We start from the raw sequence: 16210 nt of genomic DNA on the forward strand, positions 1-16210 counted from the left end.
AACGACTACATCTCCTCTGCCCAGAGCCGCATCCTCTATCTTAACACACATCCCCTAACGTAGCAGGCGTAAAATAAACACCTGGAACTAGATCCCCTACATACTGGTCTGTTCAACCAATCCAGTAAATGTGGAGGAGGAGTTACGTTGCCATGCGGTCGCCTTGTTAACGTCCGAAAGCGGAAGTCAAGTCACAGCCTCTCTTTTTTCATTTCCCCTGAAAACCAAAACATCAAGTTGTTGAGGACTCAGCAGAGGCTACACCACACATGAAAGAGAACGAGAGAGATAGCGAGAGAGAGATATAGAGAGAGAGATACAGAGAGATACAGAGTGAGATACATACAGAGAGCGAGACAGAGAGAGATACAGAGAGATACAGAGTGAGATACATACAGAGAGCGAGAGAGAGAGAGATACAGAGAGATACAGAGAGAGATACATACAGAGAGAGCGAGAGAGAGAGATACATACAGAGAGAGCGAGAGAGAGAGAGTGATACAGAGAGAGAGAGTGATACAGAGAGAGAGAGAGAGAGAGAGAGAGAGAGAGAGAGAGAGAGAGAGAGAGAGAGAGAGAGAGAGAGAGAGAGTAGGTGTGAGTCCTACTGACCTGAGCCTGGGCAGTGGTGTCATTCAGAGCTCTACTCAGAGCCTGGGTCAGCCCTCTACGCAGGTTCTGTCTCTGGATGCTGTCCAGGCGGTTCCTTCTCACATGGATGGTGAGAACTGTAGAGAGAAAAATATGAGAGGGTGAGAGAGAGAGAGAGAGAGAGAGAGAGAGAGAGAGAGGGGGTGGGAGAGCGAGAGAAAGAGAGAGGGAGGAGGAAGCAGGGTGGAGAAGAGAGAGGGAAGGCATATTCTATTTGGAAAATATAACTATATATACTCAACTATATATCTCTGTAATTACAACCATAACCCCAACTACGACCAACAATGTAACAACCTGTTGAGAAAATGATCATGGTATTCGTTTTTCTTGAGTTGTTCAAATATTGTAGGTGTCTCTTACTTGTTTTAACCCAGATCTTCTCTGTGACGTTGCACTGCCGAGGGGGAGCCTCCGTGGTGGTGGTGAAGGGGAACAGGGTGGTCGTCCCTCTGGGTTTGGTCTTTGGGATTGGAGGTGACAGTGTCCTCCTGGAGGGTGGAGCAGTGGTGGTTCTGCGTGTTGTTGTCGTGGTTGGGCTCTCTGTGATTGGCTGTGTTGTGGTTGTGGTTGAAGCTATGGTTGTGGTGGTCACGGTCGTGAGCTGGAGGGATGCGGTCGTTGTGTCCTCTTGAGGGGTCAAAGGTGACACCTGTGATGTGGTGAGTGCAGGCCTGTCGGCTAAGGTGAGGTTCCCTGTTTGGGATAATCTGGTCTCGTTGTCTTTGGGGAAATGAACCCCTGTCTCTCTGGATGTTCCCACGGTTAACTCCTCCATCGCTGTCTCTGTAACAAGAACAGAAGTCACACTCACTTCCTCTGAGAGATGGGAGGGGAATGATGATGTCACACTGGATGCCAGGGCGATTAATGATGATGTAACACCGCGAGATATGAGTGCGGAGGAAGATGACATCATACCAGTGGTCAAGCGGACAGTGGATGATGATGTCACACTGGATGCCAGGGCGCTGGGTGATGAAGTCACACCACGGGACATGAGGGCAGAGGATGATGATGTAAGAGCAGGTGACAAAAGGGCAGAGGGTGATGACGTCATACCAGTGGAGGGGAAGAGACTTGATGGGGATGGTGACATCACACTCAAACTCAACCCAGAAGTGGATGATGATGTTGAATCAGAACGTTCCATGGAGAGGGAGGACAGACTGGGAGCTGTGGTGAGACTGGACACACTGCTGATGTGAGATTGGTGTGACACGACAGATGATGACGATGTCATTGATAACAAGGCTGAAGATGATGAAGACAATGGTGATGAAGATATTGCTGATGGTGATGAAGATGATGATAATGATGAAGATGGTGATGAAGATGATGATGACGATAATGATGATAACAGAGGAGTGTTGTTCTCTGGCATGGACACTGATAATGCTGATGTTACCCCTTCTAACAGGGGAGTGTTGTTCTCTGGCATGGACACTGATAATGCTGATGTTACCCCTTCTAACAGTGGAGTGTTGTTCTCTGGCATGGACACTGATAATGCTGGGGTTACCCCCTCTAACAGGGGAGTGTTGTTCTCTGGCATGGACACTGATAATGCTGATGTTACCCCCTCTAACAGGGGAGTGTTGTTCTCTGGCATGGACACTGATAATGCTGATGTTACCCCCTCTAACAGGGGAGTGTTGTTCTCTGGCATGGACACTGATAATGCTGATGTTACCCCCTCTAACAGGGGAGTGTTGTTCTCTGGCATGGACACTGATAATGCTGATGTTACCCCCTCTAACAGGGGAGAGTTGTTCTCTGGCATGGACACTGATAATGCTGATGTTACCCCCTCTAACAGGGGAGAGTTGTTCTCTGGCATGGACACTGATAATGCTGATGTTACCCCCTCTAACAGGGGAGAGTTGTTCTCTGGCATGGACACTGATAATGCTGATGTTACCCCCTCTAACAGGGGAGAGTTGTTCTCTGGCATGGACACTGATAATGCTGATGTTACCCCCTCTAACAGGGGAGTGTTGTTCTCTGGCATGGACACTGATAATGCTGATGTTACCCCCTCTAACAGGGGAGTGTTGTTCTCTGGCATGGACACTGATAATGCTGATGTTACCCCCTCTAACAGGGGAGTGTTGTTCTCTGGCATGGACACTGATAATGCTGGGGTTACCCCCTCTAACAGGGGAGTGTTGTTCTCTGGCATGGACACTGATAATGCTGATGTTACCCCCTCTAACAGGGGAGTGTTGTTCTCTGGCATGGACACTGATAATGCTGATGTTACCCCCTCTGACAGGGGAGTGTTGTTCTCCGTGGTTCTCTTCTGTGTAGTGGAGGATATAGAAGCCATCAGATTGGCTGGTGTCAAACTCCAGGGCTTGGGTAATGGTGTCACTTTAGAATATGTGACAGATGTGTGTCCAACAAAGGTCTCCTCACTCCCATTTGACATCAGTGTAGATGCACCAGGGGAGAATGCTCTGTCAGGTGAGTGAGAGGAGACAGGTGCTAGAGAAAGATACCTACTATGTCCATTGAGTTCCACTGAGTTCCAGTGAGGAAGATAAGTATGCTCATTTATTAATGGTGTCTGTGACGGAGTAGGGTCCCTCATGACGGTGGGACTTTCTGACATTGTAGAGAGAACATCTGTTCCCCTTATTGTAGTTTTCTTTCTGTGGGAGACAAGTTTAAGAGGAGTTGGTACAGCCTCAGCAGTATTAACATATGCAGGGATATCAGTGGGGCGTGGATAAGGAGAGCCTTCAGAGTCGGTCCCTCTGGAAATCAAGGAGTCCTCTGTAACATAAGAGGAGGGTGTTGGAGAACCCATTAATGGGGGTGTTCCCTTGTAAACATGAACACTTAGATCTGTGATGTAAGTGGAGGAATCCTCAACTATAGCAGAAAGGGGCAAAACTGAGCCAGTCTCTGTATTTGGCTGAGATGCAGTGTTCTCAGCAGGCGTGTATGTAATATCAGCAGAAGCATCAAGTGGTGTCAGATGTTCAGGTGAACTGGAGTGGACCTGGGCTGTGGAGTGGACCTGGGCTGTGGAGTGGACCTGGGCTGTGGAGTGGACCTGGGCTGTGGAGTGAACCTGGGCTGTGGAGTGGACCTGGGCTGTGGAGTGGACCTGGGCTGTGGAGTGGACCTGGGCTGTGGAGTGGACCTGGGCTGTGGAGTGAACCTGGGCTGTGGAGTGAACCTGGGCTGTGGGGTGTGTTTGAAAAATGTGATCTGTCTCGCCTGTCGCAGTAGGATCGGGTGAGCCGACAAACAGTGATGTCCATGTTGAGGACAAGGCTCTCTCTGCTGTATCAGGGGACGTTACAAGGGACATTTCAGGGGACATTTCAGAGAACATTTCAGTTGACATTTCAGAGGAATTTACAGGGGACATTTCAGGTGACTTATGGAGGGCCATTTCAGGGGCCATATCAGGGGAACCTACCTCAGACCCTGTGCTAACAGAAATATACAATGGCCTTGTTTGAAACTGGGTCGCTGATGGTGAGGGAGCGCGAGGCGTCGCTAACAGCACTACAGGTCTGTGTGTAGATGTGGTTCCTCTAGAGCCAGACTGGGTCGGTGCATCATCAGTTCTGTGGAGACTAGAGACCGTTGGGTTAAAGTAAGGGTGCTTGGTGGTCAGGATGATGGAGAGGGTGAATTGGGGATCCTGGGGTACTGTTGAGGGACTAGCATGCAGGGTGGGAGAGGTTAACGCCAGCGTCAGGTGCTGAGCTAAAGTTGATGGATCAGTGACAGGAAGTGACATCAGGCCTGTGTCAGAATTCAAGGAAGGAGTCAGCGAGGTTAGAGGGGTCAATCCTGCATCTCCAAAGGTTATGCTACTAGAAGACATGGGTGAGTCACTCAGTGTTCCAGAGACAGAACTGAGAGTGGAGTCACTCAGTGTTCCAGATACAGAACTGAGAGTGGAGTCACTCAGTGTTCCAGATACAGAACTGAGAGTGGAGTCACTCAGTGTTCCAGATACAGAACTGAGAGTGGAGTCACTCAGTGTTCCAGATACAGAACTGAGAGTGGAGTCACTCAGTGTTCCAGATACAGAACTGAGAGTGTAGTCACTGAGGGGGTGACTTCTTGTCTGAGCAGTTGAATCCAAGCTGACTTCCCCTCCTGCTCTTCCTCCCTCATCATTACTCCTATTGGGGACAGGAGCGCTTGAGCTGGTGTGCCCTGTGGCTGTTACTAAATCACTGGGATATGTTGAGCTCTGAGGAGATGCTGTGCTCCAGTAAGAGCCTGTTAACTTAGCCACTGTGGTGTCTGAGCGGGGTGAGTCGGTACCTGACAAGGTTGGTAAGGTGTTAGTTGAGATAGGGAAATATGTTGCCGATATTCTGGTCGTCACAGCCGGCGATACACTTGAATCTACAGCATGAGAATGCACTGAGGTAACTGCTACAGGCCAGGCGCTTCTTATAAAAGCCATCTGACTACCTGTCCATGTCTTATCTCTATTCGCCCTGTTTGGTGTTGCACTGATATTTTCCCCTGTGATGAGACCAGGAACTAAATATCCTTGTGGGGGAGTAGGTGGAGGTGACAGCAATGCTGAGCGGACAGTTTGTAAAACTCCCTGTTGGCTTTGATCAGCTTGACTGTCCTGGACACGAGAGGAGAGAAGTAAAGAGCTTGTCTCTCTGTTGTTAGTGAAAACAGTCCTGGTTCTGTGGCTGTCTGAGGATCTGATGGTTCTGGCTGAAATGGTGAAAGGGACGTTTCCAGAGGTAACACTAGTAGAGGTGGAATGGTTTGGTTCTGTCTTTGCTGGTTTCCATGTTGTGAAAGGGCTGGTGTCTATTTTGTTTGACGATGTTGTCCTTTGTGCCACTCCTCTAGTCAGTGATTGGTGAGTGGAGTCAGAGAGGGGAAGTGGTAAGCTCTTTGTGACTGTAAATATATCTACATCTAAACTAATGCTGGATTGGATTGGGGGATTCAATGATGTTTTATTCAGAGATAACACAGATGACACTGATGAGGCAGTTTGTGTCACACTGACAGGGTTAGACGGGCTTGAGATGTCATAGGATAAAGCAAAGGCTGTTTTTATTAACCATTCAGATAATGATGCTGGTGATGGTGATGATGCTGCTGATGATGATGGTGGTGATGATGCTGATGATGATGATGATGACATTGCTAATGATGATGATGATGATGACATTGCTAATGATGATGATGATGGTGGTGATGATGGTGATGACATTGCTGCTGATGATAGTGATGGTGATGATGGTGATGACATTGCTGCTGATGATGGTGATGGAGGTGATGATGGTGATGACATTGCTGATGATGATGATGATGATAATATTGTTGATGATGATGAGAACAATGTATGTGCTGATGATGACACTGCCCTCCAATCCCCAGTCATGAAGGACGCCACTGATGACACTGACATTGATGACGCCTTGGTAATTGATGACGCCTTGGTCTGGTGAAGCATGCTGGGAGTCAAACCTGAGCTGTCAGACAGGTCTCTGCTCGGCTCCACAGTTGAAGAAGAGGAGAAGGGAGCAACCGAAGGCCACTGGCTGGTTTGGTTGTTGTCCTTGGTGATGGTTGGCGAGGCCTTGGATCGGACCAAGCTCAGTGGGTGTTTGTCCGCCAGCAGGGTCAGTATGGAGGAGAAGGCAGGCTGCTCTCTCAGCCCCACCCCCTCTGACACAGCCCTGCCATCTGGTTGGACGACTGATAAAGGCTCCTCATCCACCAACAGCAAGCCGGCCAATGGGTGAATGGGATGGGCGGAGGCTGTTGTGTCATTGGGTACATCAGAAGAACCAGAGGCGTCGTAGTTCGTCTCATCTGGAATAGAGCGGAAAGGGAAGCAAGGGGTCAATGCTGGCTACTTCAGCCATGGAGGGATCATTTTAAAGTTGCACAAAGTTTCAGAGTGAAAGTGTGTCATTTTCTTTCCATTTAGAGCAAAACCATTCAAAGACTTTTTCCATTTGGCCTGGGATCAGAAGTGAGTTCTTTGAAGAGAGAATAGCAATCAGAATCCTTACACTGCAGGAGCCACTGACAATCTAAAACCCTTTTCATCACCTGAATAGAAATGTTGATGCTTCCCACCTCATTTCATGTCAAACACATTTCAGTCTTAAAGCACATTCACTCAAGCTGTAATTCACAGTTGAATTACCTAGTGTGTATACTAGAGTGAAGCTAATGTGACCAAAGGGCTGAAATTGTATGAAATGTCCTCTGAATCATGTACATGCATTAAAAACATCTTGATGTCTATTATAAAATCTTATTAAACCTGTCGGTTTTTTTTTTACTTCAAATCGTTTTAAAGAACTAATGTCACAGAGAGCGAGAGAGACATCTGGTTCAGGTGTCACAAACAAACTGGCAGTGATAACAGCCCTAAGATGGCCGTCCGGCTGTGAGGTTGGCACTAGTCCCTCCCTCCCTCCTTCTCTCCATTCTCAGCATGTCCCCAAACATCCTCTACACATCTGTCTGGGGCGTTCTTTTATTCATTTCTAAAGATTTGCAAGCCTGTCACATCACCTGCTGCATGTTTCACCTGGCAAGGTGGGTGCATCCAGACACACACACACACACACACTTTTTAATACTAAACGTTGAAAATCATTGTTAAGATCATCAAGATCATCAAGATCCCACAGACAAGTATCCTGTCTACTAAAACTGCCTTGTACCACACGTTAAACTGACACAGATCACTTGATTTGTTTTAACACCAGGTACTTCTACTCAATACCCACACACACACACACACACAGAGATCAGGACTGTTTTACAATACCCACACACACACAGAGATCAGGACTGTTTTACAATACCCACACACACACAGATCTGGACTGTTTTACAATACCCACACACAGATCTGGACTGTTTTACAAAACCCACACACATAGAGAGGGATTGTTTTACAATACCCACACACACAGAGAGGGATTGTTTTACAATACCCACACACACGGAGAGGGATTGTTTTACATACCCACACACACAGAGAGGGATTATTTTACAATACCCACACACACAGAGAGGGATTGTTTTACATACCCACACACACAGAGAGGGATTGTTTTACAATACCCACACACACATAGAGGGATTGTTTTACAATACCCACACACACAGAGAGGGATTGTTTTACAATACCCACACACACATAGAGGGATTGTTTTACAATACCCACACACACAGAGAGGGATGGTTTACAATACCCACACACAGAGCGATCAGGACTGTTTTACATTACCCACACACACAGAGGGATTGTTTTACAATACCCACACACACAGAGAGGGATTGTTTTACAATACCCCCACACACACAGAGAGGGATTGTTTTACAATACCCACACACACAGAGAGGGATGGTTTTACATACCCACACAAAACAGAGAGGGATTGTTTTACAATACCCACACACACAGAGATCAGGACTGTTTTACATTACCCACACACACAGAGAGGGATTGTTTTACAATACCCACACACACACAGAGAGGGATTGTTTTACAATACCCACACACACAGAGAGGGATTGTTTTACATACCCACACACACAGAGAGGGATTGTTTTACATACCCACACACACAGAGAGGGATTGTTTTACAATACCCACACACACAGAGAGGGATTGTTTTACAATACCCACACACACAGAGAGAGGGATTGTTTTACATACCCACACACACGGAGAGGGATTGTTTTAAAATACTCACACACACACAGAGAGGGATTGTTTTACAATACCCACACACACAGAGAGGGATTGTTTTACAATACCCACACACACACAGAGGGATTGTTTTACATACCCACACACACAGAGAGGGATTGTTTTACAATACCCACACACATAGAGAGGGATTGTTTTACAATACCCACACACACAGAGAGGGATTGTTTTACATACCCACACACAGAGAGGGATTGTTTTACAATACCCACACACACAGAGAGGGATTGTTTTACAATACCCACACACACAGAGAGGGATTGTTTTACATACCCACACACAGAGAGGGATTGTTTTACAATACCCACACACACAGTGAGGGATTGTTTTACAATACCCACACACACAGAGAGGGATTGTTTTACATACCCACACACAGAGAGGGATTGTTTTACAATACCCAGACACACAGAGAGGGATTGTTTTACATACCCACACACAGAGAGGGATTGTTTTACATACCCACACACAGAGAGGGATTGTTTTACATACCCAGCAGAGGCTTTGGCTTTAACAATTTCACACACTGACCCCTCGGGCATAACATTTCTCAAACTCTGCATCGAACAAAAGTAATCTAAAAACATTTTTTTCCCAGACATTTTCCCACCGTTAAATTACAATTATAATGGGATATCATAAACATGCATAAGCTCAGTGAAATGCCAATATCGACAGCCACTTGTTTTCATTGCATTCTGAAATGTCACCGATACCCTCAGACAATTCATATTACATGTCCATATAACTGGGTTCCAAGACAGACCGTCTTCATAACTGAGAGGGAGGTTGATAAACAGTTTAAAACCTTTATTCATTACACATTATACACCCCCTTCACACTTCATTCATTTGAGCCTGCACTTAACATGTTTTGATGTTATTTGAGAGTAAGTGCTGGTTTAATTTCAAAGTCACTCTATAAATAAATGTGAAAAAACAGATAGATATCAGGCTAAAGGCCCAATAAATGTTTTACCACTATGAGAGAACCCAGGATCTACTGCCTGTCGCCATTCCAACATGAGAGAAATCTTCCTTTCCTGACCCCCCTCTGGTCTGCTGGACGGGGGCTGGTCTGGAGCGGAGGTGTGGGGTCCACCTGCAGTTTGTCACCTGCTCTGAGACAGCTGAGCATATGGGACACAGCCACAGAAGAGAGGAAAGGAGAGGACAGAGAGGGGCGAGTAGAGAGCTATAATGGAATAAAGAGAAAAGCATATGGGACAGAGAGAACAGGGGTGAGGGAATGTTAGGAGAGAGGAGAGAGAGGGGAAGAGTAGAGAGAGAAGGAGAGATTGGGTATATGGGATAGTGGGCACTAGGGAGACAAGGAAGAGGGGAGAGAGAGGAGAGAGATGAGAGGAATAAGGAAAAGGGCCTTGATGGCAAAACTGGAAAATGTAATTTAAACTGTTGTTCTGTCTTCCTGAGGACAATCACTGTCCCTCTAATTGTCTGACGTTACTGTAGTTCAGTTGGTGCCTGTTAGCACAGTGCTACAGACTCTGAGGTCTGGCTGCTGTAGTTCAGTTGGTGCCTGTTAGCACAGTGCTACAGACTCTGAGGTCTGGCTGCTGTAGTTCAGTTGGTGCCTGTTAGCACAGTGCTGTAGACTCTGAGGTCTGGCTGCTGTAGTTCAGTCAGAGGCCTGTTAGCACAGTGCTACAGACTCTGAGGTCTGGCTGCTGTAGTTCAGTCGGTGCCTGTTAGCACAGTGCTACAGACTCTGAGGTCTGGCTGCTGTAGTTCAGTCGGTGCCTGTTAGCACAGTGCTACAGACTCTGAGGCCTGGTTGCTGTAGTTCAGTTGGTGCCTGTTAGCACAGTGCTGTAGACTGAGGTCTGGCTGCTGTAGTTCAGTTGGTGCCTGTTAGCACAGTGCTACAGACTCTGAGGTCTGGCTACTGAATGACCTGTGAATGACAATTACAGCTCTTTGTCCCCACACTGCTGATGCACAAAGACAAGCTGCATGCTAACAGTTCTAAAGTTACTGTGACATGGACCATAGACCATATCTGGAGTCTAACAGACTGTAGAGAGGTCTGTATCATGGACCATAGTACTGTATCTGGAGTCTAACAGACTGTATAATGGTGGGTGGGCAGTTCAATATCTGGCAAATGGAGGTTAACGAAACAAAACAACCCCTTTCTTTGGACGTGTGGGCCTAATGAACTATTCACCATTCCCGACTCCTATATTGGTCCATATTCTTATGACGGAGGTATCAATATCAACAATTATGCTACAGTACAGTATGCCATTGTCCCTCTACATTCAAATATGGTGAAACAATTACTGACAACTCCAAAACGGAAAGGTTAGCCATGTGCAAAGTGAAGAGGTAATGGTTTCCAATAGGAACAAAGACAGCTGTGATTATGATGCATAACATTTCTGACCGTGGGACAGGAGCTTACAGGAACAGGCTGACTGAGCCCTGTCCCTCTCTGGGCATCTCTGCAAACACACAAACAAGATACAGACCTCATTTCCACAGTCTATTTATTCCCCAGCCAGCCAGCGGTGCCATCTCTGAGCAGCCAGGACTGAGACGTGACACTGCCAGGGTTGGTGCGACAGGGCGCTCAACCTCTCATATATTCACCGCGTCTTCTATTCACCTCTAACTCGCCGCCTTTCCCTCTGTTTTTCAGCTTCCTTTCTTTTCCTTCCACTATATACAGGAAGCAGATTGTCTTCAATAAAAGGACAGAGTGACAGTGGTGGTGGATAGTACATTTGAGACAAGGGATTTGAGACACGTGAACTACTTGAAAAGAATAAGCAAAAAAGGCGTCCAACTGCTTTGCAAACCACATGGAAACAATTGTTGTGTGTGTGGCCAAACCCTCCTAGTCATTTTAATGTATTCATTTGGCTGGAGGAGAGGCTGAATGTTCCTACACAGATTGGTGGGGAGAGTAGAGGGCAGTGCCAGTGACCACTGAGGTGTAGATAACACAGTGGTCTGGGAGGATGTCACAAACTGAGCACTGTGGTTTTGTCCTCTTGTCCTGCAGACCAGGGTGGCAACACCCCAGCAGGTTGAGACAAGCAACAGCTGCAAGCCTGGAACCCAGCCCATTGGTTAAAACAACACTGTTGATATGCACATAGCTCCACCTAGTCAAACTGTTGACAGAGATGGGCTATAACATCCTGACCTGTCATTTATTCATTCACTTTTTGGTCTTCCGGTTGTCATGACGTGGCCCTCTTTGGGTATAGCGAGTGCCTTCCCCCTCTCTCCCTCTTACACCCAGGTTCTGTTATCTCAGGTCGTAAATTCCTGGAGGAGACTCTCTCCCTCATGCAGTATAGAGAGAGAAAGCTTCACAGTAGAACAAAGGAACTTCTACATCACAGAACTTGAGAACTGAACAATGTCCATGTTTTGGAGAATGTGTAAACGGTCGGTGGGGAATCCAGCTACGACCGGTCCATTTTGTTTAATGTTTGTGACCTCATTGAGAGACAATACAGCCACATTACCATAACTCTGTTTATACAAGAGTCTCCGTTATGAGATATGCATCTAGTTATTGTATAAAATGAATGAGTAAAGATGACACTATTTGTGAAATTATGTAATGTGATTTTAAACTGTTTAATGAAAGAGAATCCAATTCCCTTTAAAGTTAACAAAGTCATTGGCCCGCCCCATGAGCAAAGACATTGATCTTGCATCATGGGACAGCCTTTTCTGCTGTTCCGAATAAAACACCCACCTAGAGAAATGATCTTGAGACCCTGCAGACCACGATTACCGAGAGGGCTAAGGTTTGAGTAGAGACCATGCATACCTCGATTACCGAGAGGGCTAAGGTTTGAGTAGAGACCATGCATACCTCGATTACCGAGAGGGCTAAGGTTTGAGTAGAGACCATGCATACCTCGATTACCGAGAGGGCTAAGGTTTGAGTAGAGACCATGCATACCTCGATTACCGAGAGGGCTAAGGTTTGAGTAGAGACCATGCATACCTCGATTACCGAGAGGGCTAAGGTTTGAGTAGAGACCAAGCGTAGCTCCATTACCAAGAGGGCTAAGGTTTGAGTAGAGACCATGCATACCTCGATTACCGAGAGGGCTAAGGTTTGAGTAGAGACCATGCATACCTCGATTACCGAGAGGGCTAAGGTTTGAGTAGAGACCAAGCGTAGCTCCATTACCGAGAGGGCTAAGGTTTGAGTAGAGACCATGCATTCCTCGGTCATCTGAGGGAGCTAAGGTTATAACGGTTGTTGAATTCCTAACCAAACCACGTGGAGCATTGGCTACACTGGTGGAAATGGTTCAACTCTGAGACTATCGATACCGACAGAATAAGAGCAAATCTTCGATACTAATTACTAGTCTGCAGCTAGAATTTATGTCGACCTGGAATGTGAAGACCGACAACTGCCGAAACATCTATTCTATAAGAACATTTCTGAATGGGACTCTGAAGTATCCATTCTAACCACGAAAGACTCCAGGGACGCAAAGAGAAGTTCAGATGAACTTTCCAACAGAAAGACGGATGATTCCAACAGAGATCACGACGACACACTGAGCGGAAATATATATATTGATTGCAATTATTCCCGAATGAGAGCGTTCATGCGCAAAGGATTAGCATTTCAATTACTATAATTATCAACTGTGTAGTGTCTTTTGTCTTTCGCGCCCTTCTCAGTCCCTTTGTTTACCAAGCCGCCATACCAGTTAAGCCCATTAGGGCACATCCCCTATCATTTCCTTGTAACCATATCTACTTTGTTTGTTTGTTTATGCATTTCTGGGATTATTTTGTTAGTTAGTAAATAAATGATTAAGACAATTTATATATGGATGATTCATAGTGAAGGCTGGGTTCGTGCAGATAACCAACAATTTACGACATTTGGAATGAGACTAACATGAGGTAAAGAATAAATCATTAATTAGAAGACTAATTGATCAGATATTAAAATATCTGAAAAGTTATAGTAGAAAAATGATAACTTTGTAATCTGAAGATTTTCCTTGGTGCCCCGACTTCCTAGTTAATTACATTTACATGATTAGTTTAATCACGTAATAATAATTACAGAGAGTTGATTTGATAAAATAACAGTCTTCACTTTAATGATGCCAAAGACACGACATGGTCTTCCTGACAGGACACTGATTCAGGAGGAGCTGACAGGACACTGATTCAGGAGGAGCTGACAGGACATTGATTCAGGAGGAGCTGACAGGACACTGATTCAGGAGGAGCTGACAGGACACTGATTCAGGAGGAGCTGACAGGACACTGATTCAGGAGGAGCTGACAGGACACTTCCCAGGATGCTCCACTCTAGTGACAGTCACAGTGGCTGTACTCACTGTCCAGGAGTCTGATCCCAGATCTGACTCGGAGACAACCAGACAGGGGACTGAGGAGGTAGCCTGGTCCCAGATCTGACTCTGAGACAACCAGACAGGGGACTGAGGAGGTAGCCTGGTCCCAGATCTGACTCTGAGACAACCAGACAGGGGACTGAGGAGGTAGCCTGGTCCCAGATCTGACTCTGCTGCAGTACAGGACAGGGGACTGAGGAGGTAGCCTGGTCCCAGATCTGACTCTGAGACAACCAGCCAGGGGACTGAGGAGGTAGCCTGGTCCCAGATCTGACTCTGCTGCAGTACAGGACAGGGGACTGAGGAGGTAGCCTGGTCCCAGATCTGACTCTGCTGCAGTACAGGACAGGGGACTGAGGAGGTAGCCTGGTCCCAGATCTAACTCTGCTGCAGTACAGGACAGGGGACTGAGGAGGTAGCCTGGTCCCAGATCTGACTCTGCTGCAGTACAGGACAGGGGACTGAGGAGGTAGCCTGGTCCCAGATCTGTATGCTTTAGCCACAACCATTTTAATATTGTATGTACACATAACACATCTATACATATGGAAGGGAATGACAATGACAGTCACAATGATATTCTGGCATGACAATGGAAGTATTTTATATTCTTAGTCTGAGGAGATATGGGACCAGCTACAGATCTGGGACCAGCCTACCTTCCCAGTCCTTTTGGAAGGGGACTGGAGACAAGTCCTCTCCTCTCTGGGGTGAGAAGGGTGGGGGAGGTGAGGTGACAGTTGAATTGATTTCTGTAGCGCTATATGCAAATTAAGTCAATGAGGCACACGTCAATGGGTGTGTGAGATAACACAGATCCCTTACCACACAGTGCAGCACACACACACACACACACACACACACACACACACACACACACACACACACACACACACACACACACACACACACACACACACACACACACACACACACACACACACACACACACACACACACACACACACACACACACACACACAGGCCTACTGGGATCACCCAGATTCATTTGAAGATAGTTTCATATCATTACACAGAAAGTTGACAACCATAAATAGACATTATAAACAAGTGCATAACATTCTAACCCAATACTCTGTGTTTGTGTGACAATACATTCACAGTAGGCTATAATACAACACACTGTAAAGATGACTGAATGCCAAGTTTTTCACAATTACTGTATGGATTATAGCACCCCTTCAATGATGATGTCTTTTGGATGCTCATTTTCCCTCCGGCAGAGTGAACGTTCTGTAAAGACTGGTTTAGGAGTAGAAACCCCCAAATGGTCCTTTAGATAAGAAACTCCTAAGTGATATCCAGTTGATTTCCCTTTCACCTTGTTAAAGGGCTGATCAGAGATACCGTTAAGATGCTGTCATTAGAAGCTGTCCTCTAATTTCCCTAAATTGATTACAGAGGCTCCATTTACACCCTCACTTTGAGAGTGCTGACTGGGGCGCAACTTTCCCTTTGTTACAATGGCATTGGCCCTTTACCAAGTCCAGTGTGCAGCGTGGTATCTAGTTCAGTATGAGGATGGAATACAGGGCTTTATGACCTTGAAGCACACAACCAGCATGTTACAACCAGCACGTTACAACCAGCACGTTACAACCAGCACGTTACAACCAGCACGTTACAACAACCATGTTACAACCAGCACATTATAACCAGCACGTTACAACCAGCACGTTACAACAACCATGTTACAACCAGCACATTATAACCAGCACGTTACAACCAGCACGTTACAACAACCATGTTACAACCAGCACGTTACAACCAGCACGTTACAACAACCATGTTACAACCAGCATGTTACAACCAGCACGTTACAACCAGCACGTTACAACAACCATGTTACAACCAGCACGTTACAACCAGCACATTACAACCAGCACGTTACAACCAGCATGTTACAACCAGCACGTTACAACCAGCACGTTACAACAACCATGTTACAACCAGCACGTTACAACAACCATGTTACAACCAGCACGTTACAACCAGCACGTTACAACAACCATGTTACAACCAGCACGTTACAACCAGCACGTTAAACCAGCACGTTACAACCAGCACGTTACAACAACCATGTTACAACCAGCACGTTACAACCAGCACGTTACAACCAGCACGTTACAACAACCACGTTACAACCAGCACGTTACAACCAGCACGTAACAACCAGCGCATTACAACCAGCACGTTACAACAACCATGTTACAACCAGCACGTTACAACCAGCACGTTACAACCAGCACGTTACAACCAGCACGTTACAACAACCACGTTACAACCAGCACGTTACAACCAGCACGTAACAACCAGCGCGTTACAACCAGCACGTTACAACAACCATGTTACAACCAGCACGTTACAACCAGCACGTTACAACAACCATGTTACAACCAGCACGTTACAACAA

The 16210-nt window shown here is 46.3% G+C and overlaps 1 protein-coding gene across 2 annotated transcripts in view; it reads right to left on the reverse strand.

The window, feature by feature from the left end:
* Positions 1 to 16210, reverse strand: part of LOC106562743 (UPF0606 protein KIAA1549L) — a 128216-nt gene that overhangs the window by 78640 nt on the left and 33366 nt on the right. The window contains exons 2-4 of one of the 2 annotated variants that reach the window (XM_045689495.2): positions 6130 to 6477; positions 1015 to 1437; positions 613 to 728 (exon numbers count right to left, since the gene is read on the reverse strand). In XM_045689495.2, the coding sequence (XP_045545451.1) occupies positions 613 to 728; positions 1015 to 1437; positions 6130 to 6477 (887 nt within the window). Of the gene's footprint in view, positions 1 to 612; positions 729 to 1014; positions 6478 to 16210 lie in introns of both variants that reach the window. The other variant, XM_082957906.1, reaches the window with a different exon arrangement.

Source organism: Salmo salar, chromosome 11 (genome assembly GCF_965601325.2).
Source record: "Salmo salar chromosome 11, fSalSal1, whole genome shotgun sequence".
NCBI classification, from domain to species: Eukaryota; Metazoa; Chordata; class Actinopteri; order Salmoniformes; family Salmonidae; genus Salmo; species Salmo salar.